At 47.5% G+C, this 18,672-nt stretch overlaps 1 protein-coding gene across 1 annotated transcript in view; it reads right to left on the bottom strand.

Moving 5' to 3' along the window:
- The window catches only part of oca2 (oculocutaneous albinism II), a gene marked incomplete at its 5' end in the record, with an annotated part of 99,546 nt that overhangs the window by 37,604 nt on the left and 43,270 nt on the right, over positions 1–18,672 (bottom strand). Inside the window, one exon of the mRNA XM_080506048.1 lies at positions 2,145–2,277. Within this exon, the coding sequence (XP_080362174.1) occupies positions 2,145–2,277 (133 nt within the window). The remainder of the gene's footprint in view (positions 1–2,144; positions 2,278–18,672) is intronic.

Genomic DNA, 18,672 nt, shown 5'->3' with positions numbered 1-18,672 from the left:
CGAGGCTTCCCATTGGACACTGATCCACATGAGCTGGAGGAGAGAAGAGGAACTTTTTACTGAGCAGAAGAAATGGAGGTTACGGTCAGAGAAGATAGTTATGAAGGAGGAATTGCATGTACAGGACACACAATACTGCTAGAGCAGTTTATCACACACACACACACACACACACACACACACACACACACACACACACACACACACACACACACACACACACACACACACACAGGGACAGAAGAGCCCCCCCATGTTGCATAAGGTGTGGCAATAACCAATAGAAATGGCGCCAGGAGACGACCCCACTCGGGTGTCAGAAGAAAAGCCACACAATACAGTGATTTAGGTTTTTTCTCACGGCAGCTTCCAGCGAGCAGACGTGGGGAAAAGACCAGCGCTGAAAACTTTGTGAACTCTGCTTTTACAACTCTGTAACGTTTCCGATCAAACACAGTAAAACAGTTGATCGTTAGCATTCAATTGAGAACCACAGTCAAGTGTTGTTATTTATACGGTATTGGGGAAAGCAGGAACGGACATTATAATCAATGGGGGGTGCAGAGAGGCTGCAGCGGCTTCAAGATGGAGCTGGAAGAGCGAGCTCGGAAGGAGAAAGACCCCTTCAGTTAGAAAATGCCAGATATCTGCAATGTCATTTCGACTCGTCAAAACTCTGTTTCAAGATATCGCTAATTCCATTTTGACGAGTCAGAATTCCAGTTGGAGATATCTACAATTTAATTCTGACTGGACATAATTCCAGTTCAAGATATCTGTAAAACGTGATTAAAGATATCTACAATTGCCATTACAGATGTCTTTAATGGACAGGAGTTTAAGATATCTTGATTTGAAATTGTGACTAGTCACGATTGAATTGTAGATATCAGGATCTCACATTGCGGATATTCGTAATTGAATTCATGATATCTCTAATCACGTGCCCCGTTCAAATGAATGGGGAAAGTGGTATTCTTACCAGTAAGAATGGCGTTGTTGATATATGAAATGTTCATTTCGACTAGTAGGAATTGAATTGCAGAGATCTGTATTCCATATCCAGATGGGCTATTAAATGGGCTTGCCATACCTGGGGGTCTCTGGAGACACTGAAGGAAGGCCAACTGGGTCACAAAGGTAAAACCACTCCCACAACAGCCAATGATGTCAGTGGCATGATGAGCAGTGTCGTCTTAACAAATGTTGAACCCTTGAAAAACTCTAATGCAGCCTTTTAACCGTGTTAGTACAAGAACATCTGACATTCCCAGTGACATCAAGTATATTTTAAAGGTTTAAGTACTAAGATGTTATGACACAAAAGGAAGTACTTATAGATATGCCCAAAAAGAATTGCTTGATTGTGAAGGGGAGTGTGCAAAAACCATTATAATCTGAGTTACACTTTATTTATTCTTGGTACTGCAATCATCACACATTGGCTTTATTGAAAATGTTAATCAGTGCGACACTATTTTCCTGAAAATAGTCCACCATACTTCCTCAACGAAAAAAAAAACCTCCATCAGGCTTTAAAGGTGACCTAGTTTATCACACCTCGATGAAAATCACCAAATTACTGACGTTAATCTCAACATCCATCCATCTTCTACTGGCTGTTTTTGAATTGGATGACAGAGGGATGGAGCCCATCACAGGATGACTCATTCTGGAAGATTTAAACCCATTAACAAAGGTGACAACATCAAATAAAGGACTTGTACAAAGTCACCATTCTTTGTGCTCGGGATGAAAAAGCCTCCCGTGCAGGTCAAATTAAAGCAATCTCTCTCTGATTGTATATATGTGTACTTTGACACAAACAGTTCTGAAAGTCATTTGAAGATTTGGACTTTAACAGTTGGCTTGTATACAAACTATAGGGAAAACCATATTTTCCAGATCATTCTAAGATCTCTATCATATTTATATAAAACTCAAAGCATTCATAACCTCTCATTTATGCTCTGCATAAAATCAAGTGTGCATAATTATTAGTTTTTAAAATTATTATTATTTCAAATATTTGAAAATTCAAATAAGATGAAGGGTGGTCCAAACATTTCAGAAGAAAATCAAGTATTTTCTTGCTCTTGCTCTTGTCTACGATCAGACAATACATGTGTAACTGAGACACTCACCAACTATTTCTATGGACTCTTTGTTGTAAAGTTTCTTGTTCCAGTAAAGCATCCGCAAGAAAGGAAATGAGGTGAAGAGGACGAGGCATATTCCCAGGAACATGTATCCTGTGAAACTGGCAAAGTCGATCCCCTGTAAGAAACAGAATGAGACTGTTAGGAAAACACACAGCACTCTTGTTTCGCTTCATTGTGACCCGATGGGCCTGGCCGTCGTTCCCGGTGAGAACAAAGGGAGGCAGCTGCACGCATCGGAGACCATCTCTATAGCAGCGACACAGAGTGAGGCACCATGTGCTCTTCTGAGCAATAATCCAACAAGACTGAGCCCTCACTGCTGCTTGTGTAAGACACATGGCAGAAACTATCATAGAAGCAACATCATTTAACCTCAGACCTGTGGACTGTAGTACAGTGATTCAGCAATTACATTTCTGTACATTTCTTAGATAATAGAGGTCTTGTGCTGAACATGGTACCATTAAATTGTATTAAAGGCTATAAATGCTTAAGTTTAAAGACTGTCCGGAGGGAAAAAAGAGAATTGGACAGGAGTTTTGATAATGGCATCTTTGAGGAGATTTTGTTTTTCTAATTCATCAAATTCCACTTTGGCCCAGAGCACAGCAACCTGTGAGCCACATCATTAAACCCAGTGACAGATGAAGTGAATTCCATTGATTTATTTATTTTTTTACTACAGTGGCGCCTCTCAAGTAGCAGGACTTATTAAGCTGCATTCAGTTCACGAAGATGACGAGTCTGAGAAGAAAATGAAAGTGGGCAGAACTCTGAGCATGTTGCAAACAGCAGGATGTTTCAGTTGCGCAAGAAGCCACGCCAAAAGAAAGTCATTCAGGGACAAAATTAAATCCATATTCTTGATTCACTGATGAGGAGAACAAAGGCAGGCTTCTGTGTTCCGAACCAATACAAGACTCACGGTGGACAAAATGCTGAAAAGCTTAACACTGAAGACTAAACATCAATGAAAAGGGACCGAAAGAACAGAGCAGAAACAGAGCAGTCATTACAGCCTTGTCAATGCCTCTGTATTGAATGGATTTCTGTATCCTTTTATCAGTTTATCAATCTCTCCGCAGTCTTCATCCCACCTGTTTGTCAGGCTGGCTCTTATCATATCGTCCTTCTTGAAGCCCAGAGTCTTTCACTTCTCCAGAAAGTTAGGAGAGTGCTCAGTAAGAAATCTTGTGTTTTAACAGAGACCCACAAAAAAAAGAAAAAGGAGTGCTATGTGAATAAAGATAGACTGACTGAGAGAATCGCCTGAAGGGAAACGCAAACCTGGAGCAATAAAATAATGTGGTTTGATGTGATGAATCAGACTTTGTACTGATTGATGTGGACCGTCCAGGGCAGTGTTTACCTCGAGGGAAGAGACGGTAGCAAAATGGACAAAGAGAAAAATGAAACTCAACACTGGCTGGGATGACCTGGGCAAAGTTCTGCCAGACAAACCTGGTTTTAGTGTTAATGCTACTTGTGTCGTGCTAACTACTCACAATGAGGAGATTGGAATTTCCTGAATTAGTTGCCTCATTAAATGATGTTCATTAAGTTGGTGTATGTGATGGTATGTTATATGTTGAGATTATATGTTGAGTCAAATAGGCTGACAAAAGTTCTTTTTTCACTTGATAATATATATTTTCCCCATGTTCAGTTGAACATCATCATAATCAGAGAAAGATTGTTTTTGTAATGTCAGTCGTAAAGAGGCACAAACAAAGATGATGTGACGAGCTGTCGCTCAGGAAATGCAACCATGATGGCGAAATCACTGAAAATGATTCACGAGACCAGAGGAAGTTCTCGATAACGTGTTGGATGTTGGACAGTGACAGTAAATTGTCTGACATGTCACAAAGTACATCCACACAGTGATGGTGTGGCTGATCAGCGTTTTCCCCACATGAGTGAAATATTTGCTCAGATCATTTTAGAAATACAACCTTGCATGACAACGTCTTTTTAATAAACTCTTCAATTCTAATGGGAGATTCCTTTCTTCCTTCCTGCTTGTACCACGTCAAGGGTACAGCGACACACGTTCCAAGATCAAACTGCATAATAAAGTAAACACAGGATGGATTTCAAGTTGTGAAGATCTAAAACAGGTTTTATCTGCGTAGGAAGTTCTAAAATAATTTAAACAAAACTTCAAGTATGGTGGTGCACGCACTTGATTTTGATCTCCTTGAGAACTGCAGTGCTCATTTTAGCATTTTCAATTGCAATCGATACACACCACATTTTGCAATTGTCCAAAATTGGTATAACTCTTGTTGAAACAAACTGATTAATGCATGAAAAGCTAAAAAGAAGCAATAACTAAGCTGCCAACATGCAGGCAGCTCTCGTCAAGGTAAGTTAATGTTTCATTTCCACAACAAAGGTACTGTGGACAGAGGATACTGTTGACGTTATACTCTAATGTTGCAGTCAGGAGAACTGAGTTCCTTCTCCATTATACAGGAGTTCAGTGCAATGGTAACTGTTATGACAAGTGGTTGGCTAGCACTGACATTTAGAGCCATCTTTTCTTTATTTATCTGAAGAAACTTTGAGTTCACAAAAAAGCACTATACAAGTTTGATTGATTATTATTATCATCACATGGAACAAGACAGAAGAACGGTAGAAGCACTAGTAGAATCAAGAAGCAGAGCGCTATCGGATATTTCAGTATTCATAACAGCATTAGCAATCTAATAAAAATAATCAATGCATTATTGTCAGAAGCAACTGTGTCACAAAAATATTATAAAATGTTATTTTTCAACACATTTGTTTTTCTAGATGCTCGAAACGAAAGAGTGTTATTTAGAGCTGGTGTGTGTTTGCTGCTGTAAATACATCCTTGTTTGCTTCAATCATCCCTGACCCCCATGTGTCCCCTGTCCAGAGCCAATGTCAATACTTCTGTTTAGAAGGGAATCGTTTGGCGGCGTCTGTCTTTCAATAGAATTAGACCAAAAAGCAGAGGGACATTATCTGCATCCTAGCAAATCAAAGACAAGGACACTGTGACGACGTCAGGAAAAACCCAAACACACACTTTGTAGATGTATTATTCTTCCTGAGTTTCTTTCCTGTAAATCCCTTTGACACCAAATGAGCAAACCAAGCTGTGCTTCTGAGAGGCCAGACATGAGAGAAGGAGTGGCGCCGCAGCAGCGTCCCCCATGGCGCCGTCCCCGGGAGAAACCGAGCCAGCGTCCCCCATGGCTCCGTCCCCGGGAGAAACCGAGCCAGCGTCCCCCATGACTCCGTCCCCGGGAGAAACAGAGCCAGCGTCCCCCATGGCGCCGTCCCCGGGAGAAACCGAGCCAGCGTCCCCCATGGCTCCGTCCCCGGGAGAAACCGAGCCAGCGTCCCCCATGACTCCGTCCCCGGGAGAAACAGAGCCAGCGTCCCCCATGGCTCCGTCCCCGGGAGAAACAGAGCCAGCGTCCCCCATGGCGCCGTCCCCGGGAGAAACTGAGCCAGCGTCCCCCATGGCGCCGTCCCCGGGAGAAACAGAGCCAGCGTCCCCCATGGCACCGTCCCCGGGAGAAACAGAGCCAGCGTCCCCCATGGCTCCGTCCCCGGGAGAAACAGAGCCAGCGTCCCCCATGACTCCGTCCCCGGGAGAAACAGAGCCAGCGTCCCCCATGGCGCCGTCCCCGGGAGAAACAGAGCCAGCGTCCCCCATGGCGCCGTCCCCGGGAGAAACAGAGCCAGCGTCCCCCATGGCTCCGTCCCCGGGAGAAACAGAGCCAGCGTCCCCCATGGATCCGTCCCCGGGAGAAACAGAGCCAGCGTCCCCCATGGCGCCGTCCCCGGGAGAAACAGAGCCAGCGTCCCCCATGGCGCCGTCCCCGGGAGAAACCGAGCCAGCGTCCCCCATGGCTCCGTCCCCGGGAGAAACCGAGCCAGCGTCCCCCATGACTCCGTCCCCGGGAGAAACAGAGCCAGCGTCCCCCATGGCGCCGTCCCCGGGAGAAACCGAGCCAGCGTCCCCCATGGCTCCGTCCCCGGGAGAAACCGAGCCAGCGTCCCCCATGACTCCGTCCCCGGGAGAAACAGAGCCAGCGTCCCCCATGGCGCCGTCCCCGGGAGAAACAGAGCCAGCGTCCCCCATGGCGCCGTCCCCGGGAGAAACAGAGCCAGCGTCCCCCATGGCTCCGTCCCCGGGAGAAACAGAGCCAGCGTCCCCCATGGATCCGTCCCCGGGAGAAACAGAGCCAGCGTCCCCCATGGCGCCGTCCCCGGGAGAAACAGAGCCAGCGTCCCCCATGGCGCCGTCCCCGGGAGAAACCGAGCCAGCGTCCCCCATGGCTCCGTCCCCGGGAGAAACCGAGCCAGCGTCCCCCATGACTCCGTCCCCGGGAGAAACAGAGCCAGCGTCCCCCATGGCGCCGTCCCCGGGAGAAACCGAGCCAGCGTCCCCCATGGCTCCGTCCCCGGGAGAAACCGAGCCAGCGTCCCCCATGACTCCGTCCCCGGGAGAAACAGAGCCAGCGTCCCCCATGGCTCCGTCCCCGGGAGAAACAGAGCCAGCGTCCCCCATGGCGCCGTCCCCGGGAGAAACTGAGCCAGCGTCCCCCATGGCGCCGTCCCCGTGAGAAACAGAGCCAGCGTCCCCCATGGCACCGTCCCCGGGAGAAACAGAGCCAGCGTCCCCCATGGCTCCGTCCCCGGGAGAAACAGAGCCAGCGTCCCCCATGACTCCGTCCCCGGGAGAAACAGAGCCAGCGTCCCCCATGGCGCCGTCCCCGGGAGAAACAGAGCCAGCGTCCCCCATGGCGCCGTCCCCGGGAGAAACAGAGCCAGCGTCCCCCATGGCTCCGTCCCCGGGAGAAACAGAGCCAGCGTCCCCCATGGATCCGTCCCCGGGAGAAACAGAGCCAGCGTCCCCCATGGCGCCGTCCCCGGGAGAAACAGAGCCAGCGTCCCCCATGGCACCGTCCCCGGGAGAAACAGAGCCAGCGTCCCCCATGGCACCGTCCCCGGGAGAAACAGAGCCAGCGTCCCCCATGGCTCCGTCCCCGGGAGAAACCGAGCCAGCGTCCCCCATGACTCCGTCCCCGGGAGAAACAGAGCCAGCGTCCCCCATGACTCCGTCCCCGGGAGAAACAGAGCCAGCGTCCCCCATGGCTCCGTCCCCGGGAGAAACCGAGCCAGCGTCCCCCATGACTCCGTCCCCGGGAGAAACAGAGCCAGCGTCCCCCATGACTCCGTCCCCGGGAGAAACAGAGCCAGCGTCCCCCATGGCTCCGTCCCCGGGAGAAACAGAGCCAGCGTCCCCCATGGCTCCGTCCCCGGGAGAAACAGAGCCAGGACAAACCGGACAGCGGGGCCACGACAGCCTGGTGTGGCAGCAGCTACTGGACACCAGAGGACCAAAGGCTAAAATGCCACTCGCACTGAACAGATGCCACATCAAGCAGTTGGTAAAATGTCATGTCTTCTCCCGATGTGGCCTCATGGCCCTCGGAGTGTACAAAGAGTGAAGGTTAGGAGCCAACAAGTCATTGCCCTTTTCAGACAGCCACAGACTGTTCTGATTAACTCTGGAAAAACGTTCCTATTGCTGTTTCACTGATGTCACAGTGCAAGCAGAGGAAGGCCACTTATCTTCAGATGGTTTTCAAAATGATCACGTGGTCACAAATACGGCAGGTAAAAACTGTGATGGATCACCTGCTGGTCAGCATCGTGTGAAGCAGAAATGGGACTGAGCAGTGTCGAATAGCAGCAATGAGATCGAGACATTTCTAAAAAGGTTTATCACTGCAGTGTGCGTGATGATTTAAAATAAAAGTGATTTTAAATAAAAGAGAATAAATTGTATCTGTCCCAAAGCCAATAGCTCTACGGTGACAGACCATATGAAGCACATCAGCTGGATGCATTCACATAAATTCAGGGTACAAATGTATAAAATGGCCCAAAGAGGAGGATGGCATAAACCACAATAATACATCCGATACATCAGAACGAAATATTATTGTAACCCACGTTTTGTACCTTATCAAATACAACTGATTTATTTTAGTACACTAACAAATGATTACAACATATGACTCCTTTTTTGGCCCTCAATTAACAATGAATACAATTGTTGCACTGCTAAATTCAAATCTGCTAACACACCTTTGATATTATCCTTGTATTTTATATATCGCCTATATGCATATCCTCAAAACTCCAGCAGCCAAGATTTAGGGATGCAATAGAGTTACACTAAAACTTTTGCATTGAGGAATTAAATTAATTAGTAGTGACAAGCTGTTAAGTAAAAATTGTACTTTTATTATCATCTGGTGCTTAGTATAGTGGAAATTGGTGTTATTGAAGTTATCGTTAATTCATGCATGTATATGTTGATCGCTGTTCACTGTTTGCACCTGCGAGGCCTCGAGTTATTACACTTTGTACTCACGGGAAGATTTATTAACTGCAGCACTCTGAGACGTCTTCAAGGTCTCTGGCCGGAGGAACATCTTATCTTAGGGCATTCCTACCTTCTCAGCTCACAGGGCACTTACACACACTTACACACACTTACACACACGTACACACTTACACACACTTACACACACTTACACACACACGGGCCTGAGAACCAGTGTTAACCAGCTTTGTTGTATCTCTGGATGAAAATGCAACCGCCGACTTCAACTGTGTGAATAAAATTGGTCAGCAGAGGGAAGGAAGTTGGCAGATGGATGAACGAGCTGTGAGGTGACTTCAGTTCTCTGCCCTTGGACAAGAAAATTGATTGTTTTGATTGTCATTGCTCTCGATACTGGGTTTGTCTCTTTACTCTCATTCTTCCAGGTTTTATACCGAACACAAGCTTTGTTGTTACAAAGATCTGAAGCAACGGGGGATATGTGCCATTCATTGATGAGATTGAAATAATGTATATAAATGTATATAATGAATATGCATTTGTATAATTTCTGTAACCTCACACATTATGCCATCAGGAGTGACACTTTCTCCCCCACAAGTGTAATTTGAGTTTTTACCCTGAACACCTGGTCACCAGCTGTATATTTCACCATATTTTCAGAGGGCTACAGCTTCAGCGATATAAGAGGAGAAGTGGTGATACAGTTGCTTCTCCCCTCTGTACAAACTCTACATACAATTGGTCACATAAAGATTATATGTTAAGCATTCAGAAAGACTCAGACAACAGCAACAGATTGCAATGCTTCAGAAATATTAAGATAAAACAAAAGTTACATATGTAACTCCGGTTCTATGAATCCTGGATGGCCGCCTGGATGTTCCATCTTGAGCATGCACAGGTCGAGTAATTATATCAACAAAGTCACCGGTGACTGCTGGATGACCAGGAGAGTCTATATCTGCTGGCGTCATCAAATGATCTATTCCTGTCAAAGTCTTATTGCAAGGATACGAGGATCCTGAGTGACAGGACGCACTGGCGGTTATCCAGGACTCGTAGAACCGTAGTTATATACGTAACTTTCATTCTATTTCATCCTTCCAGACCACTAGAGCCGGTGTTTTAAGCACTGGATGACTTGCACCAGAAAGGTCGTGAAAAGAGGGACTGTACGGCCGTTAGCATGGCTGTGCTGTGGACGGTATAGCCGTTGCCACAGGCTGGCCACCTGCCACATTCACCTTATATTAACATCCAAAAGTGCAGGATGAGGACCAATCAGCTGGAGCAAAGATGTCCTGCAGGGAAACGCCCCTCAAGGGGGCCCACGATGCAGCCATGCCTCTAGTACAGGGGTCGTGACCTTTAATGCTCAAAGAGCCATTTGGTCCCGATTGCCACTGAACACTACACCCAAAGAGCTGCACGCATTTTATTTTGACAGTCCCACCGGCAGACCATGCCAGGAGGACACTACACATCAGTCTTTTATTTTGACAGTCCCACAGGAAGACCATGCCAGGAGGACACTACACATCAGTCTTTTATTTTGACAGTCCCACAGGAAGACCATGCCAGGAGGACACTACACATCAGTCTTTTATTTTGACAGTCCCACAGGAAGACCATGCCAGGAGGACACTACACATCAGTCTTTTATTTTGACAGTCCCACAGGAAAACCATGCCAGGAGGACACTACACATCAGTCTTTTATTTTGACAGTCCCACAGGAAGACCATGCCAGGACGACACGACACACAAAACCTTCTTCACTGCTGGTTGACAACTTACAACTAATAAACTAAACTACATGAACTAAGCAACAAAAACACAACACAACACAATTATTACCGACACTACAAACCTAATATAATCCCCAATAATTACATTTAAAAGACGACAAACAGAAACTCCCATAATGCATTGCAGCTCTCAGCTCCTTTATTGCTACACATTATTAAAATGGAAGATAAATGTGGAGATCTGGATTGTTAGAACCATGAGTGTGATGGTGTGTCTTTAATGTCCTGTAGTTGTTGTGTGATTCACTAGAATGTTCCGTCACTCTCAACAAGTCTGTAATCAACCTCCTGGAACTGTCGGCTTTTACTGTGAAAGGTACAGGAAGCTCCCAGCTTCAGACACCAGTTGAGCCGCTGTCATGACCTGCAGCCGCAATTCTACCTTCTTCATCCATTATTGTTGCGCAATATTACATCGCTGAGTCGTTCACGACCCGCCTACATTTTACTCCACTCTTTGTAGCGGGACTGAGCTCTGGGTGGCTTTGCCTCCTTACCTCCCGCTCAGAGGCTCAAGGAGCCGCAGTGGAGGGACGAAAGAGCCGCATGCGGCTCCGGAGCCGCGGGTTGCCGACCCCTGCTCTAGTAGAATGGCACTTTATACCCTGAGGCACCAGAATGTTCAGTGCACGATAAGCATACTGGATGACCTCCACTACCCAGTGAGAGAGTCTCTGTTTAGAAAGTGCGGTTCCCTTTCTCCAGCCTCCATGGTCGACGAAAAGACTATGTTGTTCGCTGGCTCACTGTTGCCTCCATGTACACCTTAAGCGTCCGCACAGGACACAACAGTGTTGACAGCTCACCCTTCCCCCCTGAGGAGCCCTGAGGATTGAAGGCAGCCAACTCGATAGGCTGGTTCACATGATGAGGGGGTAACCGCTTGGGTAAGAATTCAGGATTTTAGCCGAAGACTCACTCCAGAGCCATCAGCCTTCCAGCGCAGACATGCCTGCCTCACTGACCCCACACGTTTTGCTGTGGCCACAGCAAGAAGAAAGGCTGCCTTGAGAGACACCCACTTTAAATCAGTGCGTTCCAGTGAATTGAATGGCGGCTGGGAAAGAGACTGAAGAACTGGCTGCAAGTTCCATGATGGCAGCTCTTGGACCCAGTGCGTTCTGAGCCTCTGAGTCCCTCTCAGAGACTGCTTTACCAGATGATGCGATCCCACTCACTGGCCATCGACCTTGGTATGAGTGGCCGAGATAGCAGCCACATACACTCAGAGGGTGGAAGTAGTCCTGTTTCCATCAAAAATGGACTGCAGGCAATGCAGTATTGCCAACGCTGAGCATGTCTCTGGCACCTCATTGTGAGAGTTACACCACTCCACAAATAGCTTCCACCTGTTAGTGTACAGCAACTTGGTGGATGGTGCTAAGCACTTTAAAATCATGTGGGCAACTGACCAATCGCAGGACACCAAAAGCAGGTCCTCAACTATAGAGGCCACAAGAACAGCTTCAGGCGACCCAGATTCGGGTGCCATGTGCATCCACTGACCTGAGACAGGAGGTCTTTCCTCTCTGGAAGACACCACAGTGTTACCTGCAGGAGTTTGAGCAACAGCTGAAACCATGGTCTCCCTGGCCCTGGGGCAACCAGAAGCAGGTGGTGACCACCCTGCTGGACCCTGTGAAGTGTTGCTAGTATGAGGGGGAGTGGAGGGAATGCATATATTAGGCCATTCGGCCAGGTATGTGCCAAGGCATGCTTCCCTAGAGGGAAGCATGCCTTGGCACATACCTGGCCACATACCTGGCCGAGGCTGGTCTCTTCCCTCGGAGAGAACCAGATTGGGCAGTGAGTCGCTGCATCTGAGGCAAAGAGGTCTGCTGCTGCTCTGTCAAACATGGCCCATATCACGGCCACCACCTCTGAATGAAGTCTCCACTCCCCGGTTGGCGGTTTCTGACACGAGAGGAGATCCACGGCAGTGTTCCCGAGACTAGGAACATGCATTGCCCGGAGGCTCAGGAAGTTGAGGTGAGCCCACGTGAGAAGCCAGTGTGCCACCCACAGGTACGCCAAACATCTGGTGCTGCCCTAGTGGTTGATATGGTACACGGCTGAGGTATTGTCCGACCGGACAAGAAGATGCCAATCTCTTAGAAAAGGTAGAAAATGCATACGCGCCAGGAATACAGCCTGAAGTTCCCACACATTTATGTGCTACCGCTTCTGCTGGGTACTCCACAGCACCCTGGCAGTCCTGGACTGCCACACTGCCCCCCAACTAACAAGAGACATCTGTCTCAACAACCTCCCGCCAGGAGGATATCCTCCTCAAGGGTACACCTGACATAAAGTATGCCCTCACCCTCCAGGGTCGGAGGGTACGGCGGCACTGAGCCGGTGAGTGCTGGGGTCCAATTGTAGGCTGTTCACAGATACCTGAAGGGGGTGCAGTGTAAGAAGCCCGAGTGGTCGAGCCATGGATGCCGAGACAAGCATCCCCATGAGCCGCAGGATCAGGCCATACTGCAGGAGGCTGCCACATTGGAAACACCTCTTGGGATAATTCACCTTGAGGCTGAGATTTCCCACGTGACTGAGGAGAGCTGCAGTGTCCCTCAATGCCTGCTCGCGTGTTGGGGAAATGACATCAGTCATCCAGATAGGGGAGTATTGTTACTCCGCTGGCCTGTAATGGTGAGAGAGCAGCTGCTATGCTCCGGGTAAATATCCGTGGAGCCAGGGAGAGCCCAAACAGCAGAACCTTGAACTGATAAACCCGGTTCATGAACATAAAATTAAGGAACTGCCTGTGATGGAAACATGAAAGTATGCATCTTTCAGATCCGGAATCGGAATCGGAATCGGAATTGGAATCGTCTTTATTGTCATTGTAACAGCTATAACAAAAATGCATAGAAAGTTTGGGGGAAAGAAGGACAACATGAGGTGAGGAGAGGAGGGAGAAAAAGACGCAGATTACAGACTATGCTCTAAGGAGCTCTAAGGAGTTCAGTCTGTAAATGGGGGGGGTGAATCCACCTCAGGCACATTTAGCATCAACACAGACAGGTTACACCATATTTCTCGAGACAGCACTTGGGATATGTGAAGGCTAGTTTAGCAGCCCGCCGCGAGGGGGAGGTGTTTCGGCGCATCGGCCGCAGCCATATCTCCTCCCACAGCCTCTGCTTGGAGTTGGGGAGGGGGAGCGCAGCAAAGGCAGTGAAAGGTACTGGTGAATTCCAGTGGGCCGAAGTATCCGGGAAGGGGAGGATGGGATGAGGGGAGGAAGTGGAGGAAGGGGGATTGGGGGGGGGGTCAGAGCCTTCATTCCACACTCACATCCAGGAGAGTTGAAGACAAAACACACCCTTGGCGACTGGGTGTCTTGGATTCCGAATTGTAGATTAGGTTTGTTTTCGTTCAGGCGCTTCAGCTTTATCTGTAGACCTCGAGTGTCTCTGGTCTGCATGCTGCTCCAATTGTGGCAAGATTTAGCTTCCCAACCGAGTTCCAATATCCTCCAAGATCGATCCAATTTCACGTAAACGTTCAAGAGTCGTACTCTTGAGTTGGTTTATCACCTGAGTCTGAGCGTTCAATGCTCGACACAGTCCTTCAGTGACGACAGGCAGCCTTCCCAATGCGGCTGCTAGCGTCTTCTCAACTTTGCGATAGATCAGAAAGCCTCCAGCTCCAATCAGCAGCAAACCTGCTATCATGAATCCCAATATGTAGAGGTCCTCCACATCCTCCATGGAAAGAATGGCCAAACACAGAGAACTCCAGGAACCTCCAGGACCTCCAGGGACCTCCAGGAACCTCCAGGACCTCCAGAACCCCAGGAACCTCCAGGACCTCCAGGAACCCCAGGGACCTCCAGGACCTCCAGGAACCCCAGGAATCCAGCATGTATCCGGCTGCAGACGTCCCATCAGGACATGCAGGCTCTCCTTTGCTGATCGTTGTGTTGTAAAAATTTGGTCGATCGCATTGAGAGACTAGCTGATCAATTCCATGGCTCTGGTTAAATTCGGATGGGGGTGTAAAGAGAGGCTCTTGTTAGATCTGACACGAGACAGTATAGGACGGGAGTACCGAAGCTAGGAGCACACAATCACCAGGCGATCTCCGCCGATGACAATACGTGTGCAGTACCCACCACCTCCAGCAGCTCCCTGGCAAACTGGTCACTTTAGTCAAGTGGCACTCTCACCTGCCGCAGACTGTGGTACCTCAGCCACACTTCAAAAAGGAAAACAGCGAGTCGCAGTTTCAAGCGGACGAGAATGCTCAAGGCGCTAACCCAGGGGAGGGCAATCCTGGTCCTGGAGGGCCGCAGTCCTGCACGTTTTCGATGTTTCCCTGCTCAAACACACCTGTTATCATGATGAGGCTCTGCAGAAAGCTTGACAAGGAGCCACTAATTGCTGTCAGCTGTATGGATGTGAGGAGACATGGAAAACATGCAGGGCTGCGGCCCTCCAGGACCAGGATTGCCCACCCCTGCGCTAACCTTACAGTTACAAAGCTACCAGCGACAAGCTCTGAATAGCAAAACACCGACCTGGTATCGTAACTGCAATCGCGAGAAGATAGAAGGAACAGATTACCTGATGACGCCGGTAGATATAGTCTCTCCGGGTCATCCGGGGGTCATGACTTTGTTGATATAATTACTCGGACTGCGCATGCACGAGATGGAACATCCAGCGTGGAAAGCACCACCTCAGGTGGTCTGGGAATATGAAAAAGAACTGACTTTTTTCTTAATATTATCCAGTTCTAATAGAATATCCAGTTGAGATATTTTTATTTTCTATCATTTATGATGTGGCAAAAATCTAATTTGGTTTTACTGCGACTACCTTTCCACTTATCACATGCACACGCATGTGTGCATTCCATCCAGCTCCTGCTGAATATCCTCCTCCGGTTCCTGAGAGGAGGACACAACATCTTGGTCTTTTAACGACCTTGCTAAAAGGTCATGATGTTGTGCTGCGCCGACATTTCAATAAACCCTTGATTTAGAAATCAACCAGTGAGTGCAAAGCTGTGCATGTAAACATGTAATGCATGTAAACAACAACAATATTGCAGGCAAGTCAAGAGGAGCGATGGTCATGACCAATCAGCAGACAGCGTTGCTCCTCCTCACAGACCCGTTACTCTGTGCCGGGTACCGCAGCAGATATGCGGCGGGAAATAGTACCCTGCAGTCGCAGGTTCTCTCTGTATCATCCACAACTTTAAATTTGAAGCAAGCGAACACCTGTCCCACCCCGCTCCGCGATAGAAGGTGCAGTGTAACTGCGCCTTTTGAGGCCTCAGAACAGTTCAATGCCTCCTGTCCAGGGCTGGAGGTCCAGACACCGATTGACCAGAGCTCACACCAACATCATGGACTATTCTGTCTGTGGATGCTGACATACAGGTTCTGTCAAACTGTTTTCCTGCAAGCTGTCATCACTACACTACACTAGGGATGTCCGATAATATCGGCGGGCCGATATTATCGGCCGATATTGATTTAAAAATGTAATATTTGGAAATATCGGTATCGGATTTTTACAACCGATATTGGAATTTCCGAGTCTGCATGAACGCAGCATGGGATGTTTACGGGCGCGCGCTTGATGACGTTTAACAACAGCAAATACAACACGCTCGACTCGTGGCTAAGAAGGAGAAGCCCGGTGAATGAAATGTCCGTGGAGGACTGGAGGCTCAACCAGGCCCTCTTCCCTGCTGGGCCAGTACCTGACTGCACCCTGCACCAGTGTTGACAGTGAACCACTGTTCAGCACTGGTACCAGTACCTGACTGCACCCTGCACCAGTGTTGACAGTGAACCAGTGTTCAGCACTGGTACCAGTACCTGACTGCACCCTGCACCAGTGTTGACAGTGAACCAGTGTTCAGCACTGGTACCAGTACCTGACTGCACCCTGCACCAGTGTTGACAGTGAACCACTGTTCAGCACTGGTACCAGTACCTGACTGCACCCTGTACCAGTGTTGACAGTGAACCAGTGTTCCGCACTGGTGCCCACATCATTGATGAGAAGAGAAATCTCATACATTGCTGAGATGCTGAGATGCTTGTATTCATACAGAACAATCTACCTCTTACACATGAGGACATGGGGAAAGAAATAGACCAGTTATATGGACGAGTCAACTTCAGTCTTTGTTTTTGTTGCACTTTAAAGGAGGGCTGTTTTAATTTTGTGAGCATTTCTGTGCCTTTCTTGTTTATATTTGCACTATTTTGTTACTCTTAAAAGAGATTGAGCCCAGTTTGAGTATATTATTTGACAAGCTATGGCCAGTTATTCATTCATTGACTGTTTACAACTAATGGACTGAAGATATGCCTCTTCCTTTTTTTTATATTGTCTGTGGTGTTGTTGAGTTTGTTGTTGAGGTTTCTCTCTAACACTAAATAAATATGGCACTTTTTTCCATAATTTAAGTTAAGTTAAGTTAAGAGTTGGACAATATCGGAATATCGGATATCGGTAGAAAAGCCAATATCGAGCATCCCTACACTACACCTCTCATCTCAAAGTTATGCAATAATCTCATATTTCTGCTACACTGTGCAATACTTATAATTAAAACTATTGTGCACTACATTAGTCAATTTCTCAAGACGTTTGGTCTGAAGTTGAAGCATCTTCTGTACTTTTTTGTCCTGCAGTGAAAAAGAGTTGTTGTTTGAAGTGTACAGTGATGCTGGTAACATGTTAATTAGTAACGCATGACTCTGACATGACCACCTTTTTCAGTAACGAGCAATCTTATGTGTCACTATTTCCAAATCAGTAATCAGATTAAAGTTAAATTAAGTCAGAGTAAAGTATTAAAGTCACTGTGTGTTACTGTTGTAGCATCTCGCAGGACAAGTTTCTTGTCTGCAAATGCGCTTTATTAGTAAACAGAACCTGTCGCTCCTTCCTTCAAACAAACCCACACACAAAAAAGGCAGTCCTGCAGATTTGTTTAATGTGAGTTAAAGAATAAATCCTGGTCAAAAATAACTCCCAGGTTCCTCACAGTGGTACTGCAGGTCAAAGTAATACCATCCAGTGTGACTACATCTTTAGATCATTTGTCTCTCAGATGTTTTGGCCCAAATGTAATAATTTCAGTTTTATCTGAGTTGAGGAGCAGGAAATTCCAACTCATCCAATCTTTTATATCTTTAAAACAAGCTTCTGGTTTAGAAAGTTGGTTATTATCATCAGGTTTCATAGATAAATAGATTTGTGTGTCATCTGCATAACAATGGAAGTTAATGGAGTGTTTTTTAATGATATTCCCAACAGGAAGCATGTATAAAGTAAAGTATGGGACCTAAGACAGAACCCTGTGGAACTCCATGTTTAACTTCAGTCTGGACTGAAGAGTTATCGTGAACATGAACGAAGTGGAACCTGCCTGATAAATATGATCGGAACCAGTTTAGTGCCGTACCTTTAAGCGAGAACACAGACCAGTCCTTAGTCTGAGGCCATGAGAAGATCATTAGCAACGTTGACCAGAGCTTCTCTGTGCTATGAGGAGATCTAAAACCTGACAGGAGTAAGTCATTTTTTCTTAAATTAAAAGATTTTAGAAATAAAGAGAAGGTTGGATATTGGCCTATGTTGGGATCTCACAGGACCACAGAAAGTTTGTTCATTTCTAGGGAAAGACAATTTAAATTTGTCATGATACACTGTCTTGACATATGAATTCTGACCGAGGAATGTGATTGTCTTTCATACCCAGTGGGGGGGGGACCTTTTGCAGGACCTTCCTACACTTTCTGCTCACAAGACGCTTCCCCCATGCACTCAGCCAGTCACTAATTGGTTGAAGCTCTCAGGATTCGACACCTTCGAATCCACACCCGTGCAGCAAAAGGCTGCGAAACCAGTCTCATACTCTCCCTTGCAGCGAGCTTTCTCCTGTGAACACTGTGGGAAGAGCTGCTTCCCAGCAGCTCAACTCACCCAGCGTTAGCATACAGCTAACACCAGAGGCCTGCACCCAGGGCCTTCACTCCTCCACTCCTCTGCTGACCCACCACGAGGGTCAGACCTTCCCCTGATCCAGAGACCAGCACCCAGAGTCTGATCTCCCATCAACCAGGAAAACCAAGCAGTTCCTCCAGGACGGACCAGGGAAACGACGTCTCACAGAACTTCTTTGTGTTTTCCTCAACCAGCAGGAAAACCATCACAGACCTGAGCGACCAGCTCCTCAGTCTGGACAAAAGGAACAACCAGGAGCTGCAAAGAAGGACTCCTGAAACATCAACTTCATCTTCTTCTCCTCAGCCTGCA

The sequence above is a fragment of the Blennius ocellaris genome, assembly GCF_963422515.1.
Source record: "Blennius ocellaris genome assembly, chromosome: 12".
NCBI lineage: Eukaryota > Metazoa > Chordata > Actinopteri > Blenniiformes > Blenniidae > Blennius > Blennius ocellaris.
Note: the sequence above shows the minus strand (reverse complement) of the source record. Positions and strands in the feature narration are given on the sequence as shown.